Source organism: Heptranchias perlo, chromosome 25, assembly GCF_035084215.1.
Source record: "Heptranchias perlo isolate sHepPer1 chromosome 25, sHepPer1.hap1, whole genome shotgun sequence".
Lineage (NCBI taxonomy): Eukaryota > Metazoa > Chordata > Chondrichthyes > Hexanchiformes > Hexanchidae > Heptranchias > Heptranchias perlo.
Genome location: NC_090349.1, coordinates 24,998,918 through 25,014,472, shown reverse-complemented (window position 1 = coordinate 25,014,472; position 15,555 = coordinate 24,998,918). Strand labels below are relative to the sequence as shown.

The 15,555-nt window shown below is 39.3% G+C and overlaps 1 protein-coding gene across 7 annotated transcripts in view; it reads right to left on the bottom strand.

Annotated features, from left to right (window-relative positions):
- clip1a (CAP-GLY domain containing linker protein 1a) overlaps window positions 1-15,555 on the bottom strand; it is a 153,539-nt gene that overhangs the window by 107,766 nt on the left and 30,218 nt on the right. For all 7 annotated transcript variants that reach the window (XM_068005770.1, XM_068005775.1, XM_068005776.1 and 4 more), the window contains exons 2-3: window positions 14,758-14,956; window positions 8,363-8,943 (exon numbers count right to left, since the gene is read on the bottom strand). In XM_068005770.1, the coding sequence (XP_067861871.1) occupies window positions 8,363-8,943; window positions 14,758-14,854 (678 nt within the window). In that variant the 5' untranslated portion in view covers window positions 14,855-14,956. The remainder of the gene's footprint in view (window positions 1-8,362; window positions 8,944-14,757; window positions 14,957-15,555) is intronic.

Here is a 15,555-nt window from a genome sequence, read left to right as displayed (position 1 = left end):
CATCTAATTGGACATGTGGCTAGTATATCCAAAACATTAGCACACTTTTATACTCTTTCAGAAAATATTTCACAATTCAGGGAGCTAAAAGCTGTTTTTCCAAAACATACTAACTAGAAAATGGCAGAATGCAAAACGTCCCATCATTGCACAGAATTATTTTTAAGACATAAATTGCCACTCTATAATTTCTTAAATATTATTTTTAAACTTTTTTTTGAAAGCAAGATACCATATTTGCTTCTGTGTGACCCACAGATATTAAACAAAATATACAAAAAATGGATGGGACACCGTGAACTTTTAAATTTTTAAACTAGCAGATCTCACAGGCATTGCTCATCTTGAGCATCGTTGTGATGTTTAGCTACTAATCTGTCCTGTTCCTTTAAGGTCACAGCTCAAGTACTCCCTGTAGGAATCTAAGTAATTTGAAGTTGCTTGCAATTGTAGCTTTGGTGAATTAGAGGTCACTGAATTGTTTGCAAATTTCAGGCTCCAGATCAACCAAATCGCTTAATGTTAAATGTACATTGTGTAGAATAAAAACAGAGACTAGGATAGTCTTAAATCTGATTGCTGGTCTGTAATGAGTTTGGCAACTCACTATCTCAAGCTAGGGTAGCAATGTCCTAGAAGGGGTGGGGGGGAAAAGAGAGGGGATGAAATAGCATTGCTGCTCTTAATTACTAGCTAGTGATTTTACTGAAGTGTGCTTGTGTGTACACTGGGTGAGGACAGATTAGGATTTGACTACGACAGCCCCATGGTTGAATAGCCTACCATTACTCAATGTTAAGACTCAAACGTGAAGAATGACCACTTAGACAAGGTATCAGAGGAAACCATATTCCAGAATGAGGCCCCAACTGCAGGAGAGAATGGAGTCAGGGGATGGTTTTTATAAAAACTGACAGAAATACTCATTTAAATTTTTAATTGATATACTAAAAAATTATTGTGCCTTTTAACAAAGTACATTTATTTAAAAAAAAGAGTAAGAGAATAAAGATATCATTTTTTTGCCATTGTTGAAAAGTAATTTTCTATCAAAGCAAGCAAATAATACTACCTATCAGAACAAGCAAAAGACTGCATGGAAGTGTACAAAAGGAAGGAGCGAAACAACAAAATAAGAGAGTGGAAACCTGAATGTTGAGGAAAAAAAAAATCTAACCAAGGGGGCATGCTCCCTCCAGCAAATTCTGGGACAGTAATATATCCCCAGTTGACTTTTACTGGTGCATCACCAACCTTTCAGGAAGCAATTACTTCACTTCCATGTCACCACAGCACAGTGTCTTAAATTATGTTTACTGTTTAACAAGCCAGACTGTCGATACAACAAATCTTCATTTTAATCACCGATACACAAAACTAATGGTTCCCAAATATAATTGTGTACTCTCCCTATACTGTTTGCATCATGCTCAGGTCAGTCCCAGAAACATTCAGCACAACACCTCCATTCTCTACTCATAAATCTGAATGACTGAAAGAGCACATTGTCAAACTAGGAGCCATATTTAGATTAAAATAAAGCTGTGGGATCAAGACTGTTTAGAACCAGTAAAGAAATGGTACTATTGGAGATTATTACTGGTCATTTGTCAGATGTCAACAATCTTCTTAAACAATAAACATTACCCTACAACCAATTAACCTAATCTTATAGTTCCAAAGTAACCTAGGCACATGCCATAGCACCGCTATGAGTTGGACAATTTCATAACTGTGATGATACTGCTCCAACCCTGCAGGAGTAGCCACACTAAAATGAAATGAAAAGGGAAAAGAACCTATCACCCAAAAAATGGAAGTGTTAACTTTTAGAAGTATACCCCATACCATCTCAGATTCGCATATTACCATCTGATCTGTAGGTTGTACAAATGTATTTCTATCAAAATATCACCATTTCCCTTCCACATGTTGAATTCAAATATCTTATATTTTAAGGATATATGGTAGATGAAAAGTCAACTTTTAGGAGCATTTATTCACATAGTAACAATCAAGTTTCACTCTAAATGAATATGATACACAGCCAGCCTAGCTAGCCTCTACGTATTTATGCAATTTCAACATAATTGCCAATTAATACACACACAAATGCTAGAATACTATACTGCTTTGAAATCATTGTATATACATAGTATTAAAAAATTCTGCAATACACAATTGTGAAATTTTTGGATGACTAAGAGTACATCTATCCTCAAAGGACTTAGATGAAATACTCACGTTAAGCCTATCAAAAATTTAAAGTACGAATTTACTTTTCCTGAAAAAAATGACTTAATTTTTAAACAAAAACTCAAAAGTAACTGCTGTTTCAGCTTTAGGGATTCCCTACAGCATATTGCTGCATAATTAGGAGATTCCATTGTCTGGCAATATAGCATTCGTTACCATGTCACAGCTCTAATCCTATTGATAATACTATATATCGGTGAATGCATCCCAAGGAATTAGATAGAACTGCAGGATAACTACAAGAGCTACTTTCGTACCCATTAGTAACAATAGTGCCATTTAGGTCCTTTTCACTATATCATGAAAGGTAAATAAAAATGTGCTTTCAGTTCCCCCGATGGCTCGTCAGGTAAACACACTGCAAGTTATAATACTAAACCACTCAAGCAAGAAATGTTCCAGCTTCAATTCCTGGTCTTTGCTAAACGCATCCAACGTGACATTAGGGGTGCTACAATTTGTTCCCAGTGCCCCTGAACTAAGGAGGAAAACAAAAGCAGCCAACATAACCATTCCTGATTGCTATCCAATAATATGTGCTGGATAGTGCACGTGTTAGCATTGAGCGAATAGGTCAGATAAAGAAGAGGAAATATGATGGAAAATTTCTATATAATACACATCAGAGTTGTTTCTGGCAATTGCATACTTTTCAAGTTTGTTTAAAGCAGGTCTTTTAGAGGTTGCCAAACCTGCCAAAAGAAGTGTGATATTCTATTGCCACATCAGATATTACAGAACAAACCAGTTCTCATTTCCATAGAACATTTCGAGATATTCTGACAACCTTTCCCAATAAAAAAACATTCAGTAATAAAATACCAGGGGACTCAATATTGTGGGACAATGGAGAGAACACATTAATGCCAATGAATCTCCCCGATGTAAAAGGAGACAGTAACGTTATCAAACTGCCTTTTTTCTTTGACTGAAATAACCACAATAGTTAACATTACTGTTTCAATGTTTGTTAAAAGAAAAACTTCTCAGCAACACCTTTTGAGGGCCACAGATGGAATAACATTGCAAATAGCAGGACTGCAGCACAGTAAACTGCTTCATGCAACTGAAAAAGTGAATACTGCAGGTCATCTAGGCTGACTCATCAAGATACTATTGGCCTTTAGCACTCATTTCCAAAGTGGCTGCCAAAAGACCTAATATGGATTATTGCATATAAATAAATTGGATCAAAGAGCACTGTGCTGTCAGTAGCTCATGCCTGACTGCAGTAAGAAGCATCTAAAAATTGTCGGGTCAATACAAACTTGTCTCCATATTATCAGGTGTGGAAAAGACAATTTTCATTTTACAATGGTCAGGTCATTTATTATAAATATACAAAAATGAAGTAACGTGATTATAACACACTAATACTTAATTTGTTGAAACTTATCTTACAGTGTAATAGTTTACACTAAGAACATGGAAAATACAAAATAAGTAGTGGAAAACGACGGAGAATGGCTTCATAACCTACAAGTACAAAGCCATTAAGTTTTAATGAGTTGAGTAAGTTAACTATTCCATTGCCCCCTTTTTGTCTACTTGGTTACACCGTAGATGCCAAAGTGAAAGAAACTCAATAGAAATTATTGAAAAAGACTAATTATTTGAAAGATGCTTGTATTCTACTGAATTATAAAGGGAGACACCCTTACACTTCATGTCTCAGTTCTTCCTCATTACTATGTTTTCTTCTTTAGGATTATAGTTTATAAGGAGGGTGAGAACATCTGATGTTTTGTGTAGAGCTCCCCTGAAGTAACATCATGATGTGAATGGAAAATTGACTGTGGACAACACTCCCTAATTCCATCTTCATGTCTGGGGTTGCAGCAGGGGAAAAAAGTTGAACACAAAATAGCTACTCTTAGGCAACCTCTATCTCAAAATTTTCAAGGTAACAAGAGATCTATTGGAGTTTAAACATGCTTCACCATGGAGCGATGGGACACGGATTTGCTCCCACACAGGTTCCCTATCTCTGGCCTGCTATTATCGGAGGAGCTGAGTACAAGTTAACCACGTCCACTCAGGAAGGAAGGAAAAATGGCCAGAATCAGGAGGATAATTTTCATGCACTTCTAGCAGCTGTTACGCACTGGCATTGGCAGAGGTCTGGGAAATATCAGAACATTTCATGTGTACAAGAAAATGTTACATTTTAATCATGGATCCCAAAAATGAAGTAAAACAAAACTAAAAATGTAGAAGTGAAAGTTAACAGTTGGGTGAGTGACAAGTATGAATCATATGTACAAAATAAACACCATTTTAGATATTACATACTTAAAGATAAGGGATTTGATCTAAAGAGCTGAATGATCATATTGACAAGTGCACTTCAAGAATTCCTTTCCATATTAAGCAACCAGATTGTGAAACATTGTACAACACCAGGTATAATAAACCCATTTAATTAAAACTATACCACAGGTCTGTAGCATCACACATCGAGAACTCAAAAAAATTGTGACTGGCTTAATTCACCAATACCCGTTAAGTTAACCATACTGTTTGGCTCAAATGTTCTGGCTAAATACAAACCAAAAACTAATTCCATGCACTAGAAAAGTAAGAAAGGTATCAACACCCAGCAATCATCAAAAACAACCAATCAAATCACATTTTTTTAAAAAGCTACCATTGATGAACCAGCAGTTCCCACCAAACTGATCAATTGCTCAAACAATTTTTTCCAGACAGGCAGAATGGAGACTGGCATTAATTTTCCTTTCTAGATGCTGATCAGGAGCCACAATCCAGTTCCTGAAGTAGATGTAGCTGAGGTATGCAATATTCATAACTCATCAACAGAAACACTTCTGCAATCCCACTTTAGGAAGCAATAAACAACTCAATCAGCATCCCGGAATAAAAATTATGCTGAGTTCCCCTCAGCTGAACAGGCGTACTCAATGACAATACCCAAGGTTATCAAAGGATCTATTCCCTGTCCTGAAATATTTGTCTGCGTGCCTCTCAAAGGCAGTCTTCAATAAAAACTATTCTTCAGAGGCAAATGGTAGTTTAACAGTAACCTATGGGAGATAGTAAATACAGGATTAAGCACTATCCACTGAAAGTGCTTATCTTTATAGGCTCCTTCTTCTGTTAATAAAAACTACTCTTAACATTTTACATGTAAATGGGATACACACAGAAGCTAAGCAGACTAAATATAGCAAATTCTCAGCAGATAATTATTAGTTAATATGAATTGCCAGCATATTTTACTTTTCAATAATAATTTGCAAACTGATAAAGATGCTGTACTACAACAACTCTACATGATTTTTCGACAACTGTTGCAAATTGTGATCTTGGATGGAACCATATATACAAATTGTGTTTTGGATACATTACTTATAAGTTCCACTACACACTACGCTTAATTTATAATTATCTTCTTTTACAATTCACAAACTATCACAGTGCTAAAAAAAACCTCACTGACACAACTCTACATAGGGATCAAAATTCATTGTAGACTGCTAGCTCCATGCTATCAAAATATTAGTTAGGTACTAAATGTGATAGGTAACACTCTGGCATTTAAGTTAGATGGTTGAGGGGTCAAATTCCATTCCAAGACTCAATCTAGATTGACACCAGTACAGTACTGCGGAAGTGCTGCATTGTCTGAGATGAAATTTTAAGTTGAGGTCCTGTCTACCTGTTCAGGTGGACATTAAGAATCCCATAATACTATTCTAAGGCAGCCATACATCCATTACCTTGGAAAGCCCTTTAATGTCTGTTTGTCAGCGAAGATGAAGACATAAAGAGACATACAAGGACACAGCAAAAAGCTTTGCAACAGGAAGGCTGTGAGGGCAGTCAGGTTTTTGTTAAAGGTAAAGAGGTTAGATATGCCAGAGAATATTTTGAAGATATGTTGTTTAAGTCAAGTAAGATGACCCATTCATTGGGGAAGCATAGCGTAAGGTTTATTTTGTTTCATTACATGGAGATAAGTTGTACTGATTGAACTAAGTGAATCTGTTAGTAACCATTGCTCTGTGTGTTCACTTGCTGTGAAATAGAGCAGCTTAACAATCTGTATCAAGCCTCGTCTAACCAAGTGTTAGCTCAGTCCACCTTCACAGGAGCACACGTGCAAAAGACACGAATATCCAGTCAGGGTCACAAGGGCTATTATTGTCACCCGGCCAGGTTATGCTATTGTAAAAGTAGACATGGAGCAGCAAGAATCAACTCCCATAAAAGAAAGATGCTCAGGTGGCTGAGGGGAGTGACCGTATCCACTGAACCCAAGCAGATATGAATTTATAATAGTAACTAATCTGTTATGTGGAAAAAAAAGTCTTTTTTAAATTCCCCTTTTTGGCCCTTAGTTTCCTTTCCCTCCCTGTCCTTAAGGCACTGACATTTTGTTGGGATATGGTTCCATGGGCACTGTCACTCTGTGGTACTTCATCCAAGTGGCAATTATTCATGTGAGCTTTGATGGCGTCAGTAGGCTATTCAGCTGCACATGGCATCGCTCCTTGGCAAACGGCCGTACAGTTCTAGCAGGGATCACTGGATAATGATCAGATGCAAGAAGCGTGACTGAATTTTCCCCTCCCCAACCCAGGGGTGCTGCGGTGAACTGAAGTGCTGCCCTAGCTGAGATCAGCTAATAGCAGAGGTTGTGGATTGAATAACTGCTCTCTGAATAAACTTGTGGAGACATTGTTCTGTGAATTTACAAGCTACGTTCAACTCTGCTTTTTATGACAGTCAGCTATTCTGACAAACAGTGTTGCAAACACATTTTGTAAACGCAGTATTTAACAACTCTTAAGGCATGTTGAAAGAATATTGAAATTACACGGTTGCACTTCTATAACAGACAGGTAAAAATGTTTTGAGTAAAGATTATAAGTAGTGCTAATGCATCTATATTCAAACAAAGAAATCAATTTGGTCATGAAAAAAAAAAGAACAATCGGCATTGGGATCAGCCCTGAATTCATTGGAAAGAGATCGCAGAGTATGGCATAGCCACATATCCGCTCCATCACCAAGACCGCCTACTTCCACCTCCATATCATCCATCTCCACCCCAGCTCCTCTGCTGCTGAAACCCTCATTTCATGCCTTTGTTACCTCTAGACTTGACTGTCCCAATACTCTCCTGATCTCCCATCTTCTACCCTCCATAAACTTGAGCTCATCCAAAACTCTGCTGCCCGTATCCTAACTCGCTCCAAATGCCGTTCACCTGTCAACCTTGTGCTCGCTGACCTACATTGGTTCCCGGTCCAGGAATGCCTCGATTTTAAAATTCTCATCCTTGCATTCAAATCCCTCCATGGCCTCGTCCCTCTAGATCTCTGTAACCTCCTCCAGCCCTACCACCCTCCGAGATCTCTGCGCTCCTCCAATTCTTACCACTTGCGCATCCCCCTTTTAAATTGCTCCACCATTGGTGGCTGCGCCTTCAGCTGCCTTGGTCCTAAGCTCTGGAATTCCCTCCCTAAACCACTCTACCTTTCTCTCCTCCTTTAAGACACTCCTTAAAACCTACCTCTTGGACCAAGCTTTTGGTCACCTGTCCTAATATCTCCTTATGTAGCTCAGTATCAAATTTTGCTTGAAAATCGCTCCTGTGAAGTGCCTTTGGATGTTTTACTATGTTAAATGCACTATATAAATGCAAGTTGTTGTTGCATAGGGTCTGAGGGTGTAGCCGTACTTTGAGGGGCCCTATGGTCCAGGAGCACTGGGAGGAAGGTTCTACGACCATTGGGGCAGGTCATGGGATCTGAAATTACAAGGAGAGGAGTCCTGGGACTTGGAAGAATTCTGGAGGGATGTCTCAGGGTCTGGGAGCATTGGGGCCAGTCCTAGGATCAAGAAGCACTGGGATTACAGCTAGAAGTTTGTGAGCACCATGGGGATCCTGAGATCTGGGAGTGGGACAAGGTTCTGGGGTCCAGCAAGACTAGGGAGTGGATTTTGGAGGGTGGGGGCAGAGTTTAGCATACCACACTGGTGAATTACTCATTCTGTTTCTTCTCTTTGTGTATGATGTGTGAAAGCCACTTGTGCAGGACCTCATCAAAAAATAACATTAAATAGTTAGCAAACCTACCAGGACACGGTCTCCGATCTTTAATTCACGTTCTCCCTTCTTAACAGAGCCGGCTTCCGAAAGGTTTGACACTGATTCACTTGCTGTTTTTAAGAGATTGGTCATGGCTGAAGGCGTTGCAGGTTCCTGAGCTGCAATAGATGCACCTAATGCTGCTTTTTGTGCAGTTGGTGTAGATGGAGCTGTCGCAACACTGGCCGATGTAGCTGTTGGTGATGTGGCTCTGGAAACAGATGCTGCATGCGTCTGTGAACCATTGGCTTCACCATCTGTCACTGGCCTTCGAGACAGTTTTGAAGGTCTTGTAAATATTCCACGCAATGGTTCACACTGGAAATATCGAACCCCGGCAACTGAACCATCATTTTTACCAATTGGTTCATCCAAAACAATTCCAGCCCACTGGCCTGGAGCAAATTGACTCTCACCAACGAACTGGATGTACCCAGGCTTACTACCATTTACCCAGATGCGTTCTCCAATTGTAAAGTCATCCACAAATTCTTCCTGTGCCTCTGTCGTGGCTACACTTGGTGGTGACTTCTCTCCAGGTGACGTTTTTGCTGTAGCAGCAACAGATGCTGTTAATATAGAGAAAAAGATGTCCAAATTATTTTTGAAAACATAATTCCAATTGTTATTTTTTAAATCTTCTCTCATTTCCTCTCCGCACTAATTCCTTGTTGGGGTACGGTTCTATGAGCATCAATCCCTGTCTAGAACCAAATGCAAATGGCTGTTTATTTGTTATTATTGACAGTCAGGGTAAAGAGATTATTAAATTGGGGCAGACAACACAGCCGAGCCCAATCTTGTTCTCAATTGACATCCACATGTGTATATTTTCCAGTAGGGTTTGTTGGACAGCAATCAGGACCAGAAATTCTGTCCAATTTTCCCTTCCCTAACCTAGAGTTACTGAATTGAATTGTAGCACTCCTACCACCACCCTGATTGAGATTAGCTGACTCACAGTAGAACAGAGCAACAAATATTTTTCTGATCTAAAGCTACATTGTATATCTATAATTAAACCTCATTATTCCATATCCAAGAATCCTCAATAAAGTTAAGTTTGTCTCCCTATTATATTTAGCCGGGGTACAGGGTGGGGGTGGGTGGAGGAGGTAGTTATATTGAGGTTTGGGAGACTTTCTGAATAAGAAAGCCAATTGGAAAGGTCAAAGTGCAAGTTTCCAAAGTCATAAATGCTTTCAAGTCAGACTATGGATTTAAAAAAGCAGAAGCAAGTTATTTTCAATTCTCTTTTCTGTACAAATGAAGTGGTGATCTCATCAGTTTGGCTCAGCTGGTAAACATTCTGTCAGCAGTCAGAATGTTAAGGGTTCAAGCCCCAATTAAGGACTTCAGACATAAGCTAGGCTGACGCTCAACAACAACTTGCATTTATATAGCACCCTTTTCATCCCTCCACCAACATCATCAAAACAGATTAACTGGTCATTTATCTCACTTGCTGTTTGTGGGACCTTGCTATGCAGAAATTGGCTGCCACATTTGCCTCCAAAACTAAACAAATCAACTTGATTGAACTTCAAAAATGTAATTCATTGTGAAGTGCTTTGGGACTTCTTGAAGACATGAAAGGCAATATATAAATGCAAGTTCTTTCTCATCAGCAAAGTAATTGCTTGGATCACGGCTTTTGAAAAGTATTTAACAAAATTATAATCAGCAGGACAAATTAACAATCTTTTGCTGGTACCAGGCGCGCTTTATAATGGTAATCGCTATATGCCTGAATAACATTTTCTAATATGTTCCAGATCGATAAAATTTTTTGGGTGATTCAGATTTTCAGCTTCAAATCCAATTGGTATTTACGATCAAGTTTGACATAAAGCCTAAGTTTTACCAGTCTCAGTATAACCAAAAGTTCTCAAGCATGCCTACTTTAAAAAAAATATCCTTGTATTTATATAGCTTGTATTCTTGTATTTAATCGGCTCAAAATATCTGAAAGCGCTTCACACAATTACTTTTAGAGTGTGGCACTTGTTAATGTAAACAAATGCCATTCTGTGCCTATGCCCACAAACAGCCATGAGTTGAATGTCCAGTTATCTTGTTTTTTTTGGTGGCATTGGTTGAGGGAGGAATGTTGACTATAACACCAGAGAGATTCCCCATTTTTCTTTGAATAGTGTCATGGATCTTTAATATCCAACTGAACCAGCAGATGAGACCTCAGTTTAAATTATCAGCCAAAGGATGGCACCTACAGCATACCCACAAGTCATACACTGGAATGTCAGTCCACGTTACATGCTAAAGTCCTACAGTGTGGCTTGAACCCACAACCTAGAAGTGAAGTCCTACCAACTAAGTGAAGCTGACATGCAGTAGGATTTCCGTTCCAATGATACCAACATTCCACAAGAACAGATATGCAAACTGCCAATTTTCCCAGTGGGAGTACAAATACTAATCTTGTAGAAATTGGTTATATTTATATATAAACTCGTAACAGCAATTTGGCACAAAACTATAATGGAAGAAGAGACTGCCAGAAATAATTTGGAAAACGGGTTACAGTAATTTTTCTCAAGAAAAACAACTGGAATACGTAATTGCTGGTCAGCTTTAACTCAGAGCACCTAATTAAGCATTTTATTCATTTAAAACCAAAATATCTGTATTCAAAATCATTTATTTCTATATTGCCCACTTCAAGTTTGTGTTTCTACATTGGAACGATCAAGGAACTTTGGTCAAATTTTCTACTACTAGAAAAGGTAACTAAATAATAGCAATACATCAACAAGTAAATAAAATGGAACATTAGGCTATACATAATGCAGTCTCAACTATTAGTGAAGAAATAACAGTAGAAATAAAAAGACATCAAACGGTAGCTATGATTGATTTTCTTGGGCAAGAAAAGCCGTACAAAGTCAGATGTTATTAATGGAATGTATATAGAAGATTAAGAGAATAATATCTGCATGAAAAACAAAAGGTATTGCTTACTAAACTTTGTCATTCGTCCACCACAGGGGGAGTGGCACGCTTCGTGGAGAGGGCGGTGGCACGCTTCGTGGAGAGGGCGGTGGCACGCTTCGTGGAGAGGGCGGTGGCACGCTTCGTGGAGAGGGCGGTGGCACGCTTCGTGGAGAGGGCGGTGGCACGCTTCGTGGAGAGGGCGGTGGCACGCTTCGTGGAGAGGGCGGTGGCACGCTTCGTGGAGAGGGCGGTGGCACGCTTCGTGGAGAGGGCGGTGGCACGCTTCGTGGAGAGGGCGGTGGCACGCTTCGTGGAGAGGGCGGTGGCACGCTTCGTGGAGAGGGCGGTGGCACGCTTCGTGGAGAGGGCGGTGGCACGCTTCGTGGAGAGGGCGGTGGCACGCTTCGTGGAGAGGGCGGTGGCACGCTTCGTGGAGAGGGCGGTGGCACGCTTCGTGGAGAGGGCGGTGGCACGCTTCGTGGAGAGGGCGGTGGCACGCTTCGTGGAGAGGGCGGTGGCACGCTTCGTGGAGAGGGCGGTGGCACGCTTCGTGGAGAGGGCGGTGGCACGCTTCGTGGAGAGGGCGGTGGCATGCTTCGTGGAGAGGGCGGTGGCACGCTTCGTGGGAGCGGGGGGGAATGACATGCTTCCAGTCCTCTACTTGCACTGCTCTGAAGGTAACCCCTAAAAAAGGTGCACAAAAGTGACCTTACGATGACTATTACTCTGATTTACCCTCTCCCCATCCCTATAAGGAAGTACTTAGCCTCCATGAAACAATTATGGTTGGGAGGTATGTGGGGGGATTGTGCCACACTTCGCAGAACTGTACACTGATGCTACTATAACCAAGACATACAATCAATATCTATGCTCACAAGTAATTTAATTAACCTCACTTGTAATTAATATCATGTGCTATGACTAACCAGAACATATTCTTTATTTAATATCAATAAGTGCACTCTGCAAAGATTCTTTCATGCGTTATTTTGTTTAGTGCTGCATACATCAAGGAGAATAGAAGAGATATGGGGGCAGGGTGGGAAGAAGTAATTCGCGTGGGAGGAGGCTCATGTGGGGTATTAACACCGGCAAAGATCAGTTGGGTCCAATGGCCTGTTTCCGTGCTTTAGATTCTATGCAATTCTAGAGTAAATGCCTTTTTTTGCCCTTTTTCAGTATTGTTTAGAACCAATTATACAATACACGTAAGGATATCAACCACCAATGCTTTGTTACAGATAAATCACTGAATAAAATTGTATTGAGCTTTGAACACTGTATTTCCCCTTGTGCTGATATTTCTAATATAATCCACATTCAGTTCCAGCTGTTCATACCAGACCTGCAGCTGTTTTGGCTTCACTTATTTTCATTTACCCAGTCCCCCCCACCCCTCCTTTTCTCTTCTCCATGGTGGGGACTCATGCTAAGGACATAGTTCTATGGGCACACCCTGGTCTCTCATTCAAGTGGACATTCTCCATGTGTGAATCTAAACGGTGAATATCAGCAAACTATTCAACTGTAGCGGACATCACAACTGAGGTTGTCCTCCTCCAATGTTAGCACATGCACTTTCAGGCAGGAATCACTTAACAGCAACCAGAAGTGCAGACCTTGACTGATTTTTTTCCTTTCACCAGCTGAAGGGCACTAATTCTGGCACCCCACCGCCATTCCAGTTGTGATCTGCTAACTCAACACAAACCAGAGACTAAATCTGGTACCATCCAGGTCTCTATGACTCAGTTCCACACTAGGCAGTACTGTACCTTTATTAGCTGACCCCTCAGGGGAGCTCTGGATTTCTGTTCTTTCCTGGTTACCTTTGTATTGCCATTACTAAATCCACATTGTTCTCTTGTTTCCCTTTCCCCACCCCTCATTTTGTTTCGTTAAAATAAATGTTTCCAGATCAAAAATCAAAAAACTCAAGAACTAACAAAGACTGGACTTTTTTTTGCCCTTCCATTCTAGGAAGGAGACATAGCAAACACAGGAAGGGACATGGGGAAGTAATGCAATTTGCAGAATGGATTTGTATAGTTTGTCTTTTTTCTTAACTTCAGTTTTTTTTAAATGCGTCTATCCTTTTCCCTACTTTACTATGATTTCTGCCATTTCTTTTGCAACTGTGTGCAGTTGTAACACCCTCCTTCTCAGCAGCCATCAGGAAAAGATAATAATTGAAGAACAGAGACAAAAAGAAAAAAAGATGAAGCTTGTTACAAATGGAGAAGAGCACAAAGACAGAAGAAAAAAGGTTGCATGGCCATATAGGCCTCTTTTATACAGGAACAATTTTTAGCTTTAATGTACAGATGGTGGCACACAGTGGCAAAGTATCATTTTAAAGTAATTTTTACGAACAGTTCTGAAACAACTTGTATACATTATCTAGAATTTTATTAGAAATGTTAAAATTTTAAAATTTAAAAACTCCCATTTTTTTTTAAATGGTTCACTTCACAAAAAATATTCAAAGCAGGCAGAGACACAGAGGAGAGATCAAGAGTCCAATAGAGACCCTAAGTATTACCTGACACATATCACCAGTTCCTTCCTGTCACCAATCATGTTTCCCCCTCGCCAAACCTGGTTCCATCCAGTGGTTTATCACTGCAGGTCCAGTGCAGCTCATCTTCCATTATATTCTCAAAAATGCATGTGTTAATTTCTTTCCTTAACAGAATTACTCTTTCCCTTTCTCTCCCCCTCCCCCCAAGACAGCTTCCATTTGAATTTCATTTTACTTAATTCATAAAATGTTGATTGTGGCAGCACAAACTGACCAATCAACTAAGCAAGGGCCTCATTAAGTATTAAAGTCTAATCTATACTGGAATAGTGCCAGTGTTCAAAAATGAATACAAACAAAAGCTTTTTATATTTGTAAACACATTGTATAAATAGAATATATAGAAAATATCCAATTTACTCCACATGATTCAAGAATACCTTCAGAACTCATTTTTATAACTACTCATTGAACAAATTGGGTATTCCTCTGTTCCCCATTGTGTGCAACAATAAGCATACAAACTGAACATAAAACAATGCAATATTACAGCAATTAAAAAGGTTGATCCATTTTTTAAAAATTTGATTCACTAACCTGTGGAAAAGTGTTCATATCAAATTATATGTTTTACTATATTGTATCCTAAAACAATACCTTAGATTTGTATTATAGCATACGATTTAATTGCATCAATCAAAGCTTAAAACCAAACAGACCGTACAAAGGTAAGACCGTAGTAAGAACTATGCATTGAATCTCATTACATGCTTCCATCCAGTAAATTTAATGAGGCACTGCTCCAGGATTTAAGCAGCATAATCTTGCACAAAGAAATTTACAATGGTAAACTTAGCCTTCATTTACAACGTGCATAAAGTCTAGACTGGAGATTCTAATGACTTACTTGCTGATTGTGAAGAAGCAGCTTGCTTCACTGCGGTGCTCCCCGGTTTGGCAATCTTGCTGGGAGCTTTCAGCCCACTAGGTTTTAGCAGACTCATCCTTCCTCTGCGCTTCCTTATTCCAGCCTTTGTCTCAAAAATAATCTTTCCCAATCATCGAATCATCTGCACTGCTTTTAGATTCTGTCTGTCATTTAAAACCTGCAAAGAGAATATTGTACAGACTGAAAAAATATTTTAGCTGCCATGAAATGGATTTGAACTGTTGCAGGAAGCAGTACATAAAACGGCTTCCTCCTGACAAAGCACAATGCTTCTTTCCACATGCCTGAGCTCCTATGAATGACTCTTCAATGAGGTCCTCCCCTACTATCTCAAAGGCCTGTGCTTGTATCCTTTTTTTTTAAAAAGAGGACTGAAACGTTTGAAAGATGACTAATTTTTCCAGGACTGGTTTTATTATTCACCACTTTCAATATTTGAACATTCATAATTTAGATATTTTTCAATAATTTGGCAAACAACCTTTAAATATGGCCATATTTTGTAACAATACACCATTTTGGCTGGATTATTTTTAAAAATCAATTTAAATATTTTCTGTGTAGATAGCAGTCTTTGTCTGCAATATGAGCATATGACCCATAGTTTATATTCCTACTTACACACATTACCAAACCTAGAGTGACATTTTATCCTAAAACGCAGAAAGCAGTTATCAGTAAATAATTATACATTTTTAAAGCATCAAAGACAACAACATATGATTAAACCATGGAGCTCATGTATTATTAATGACC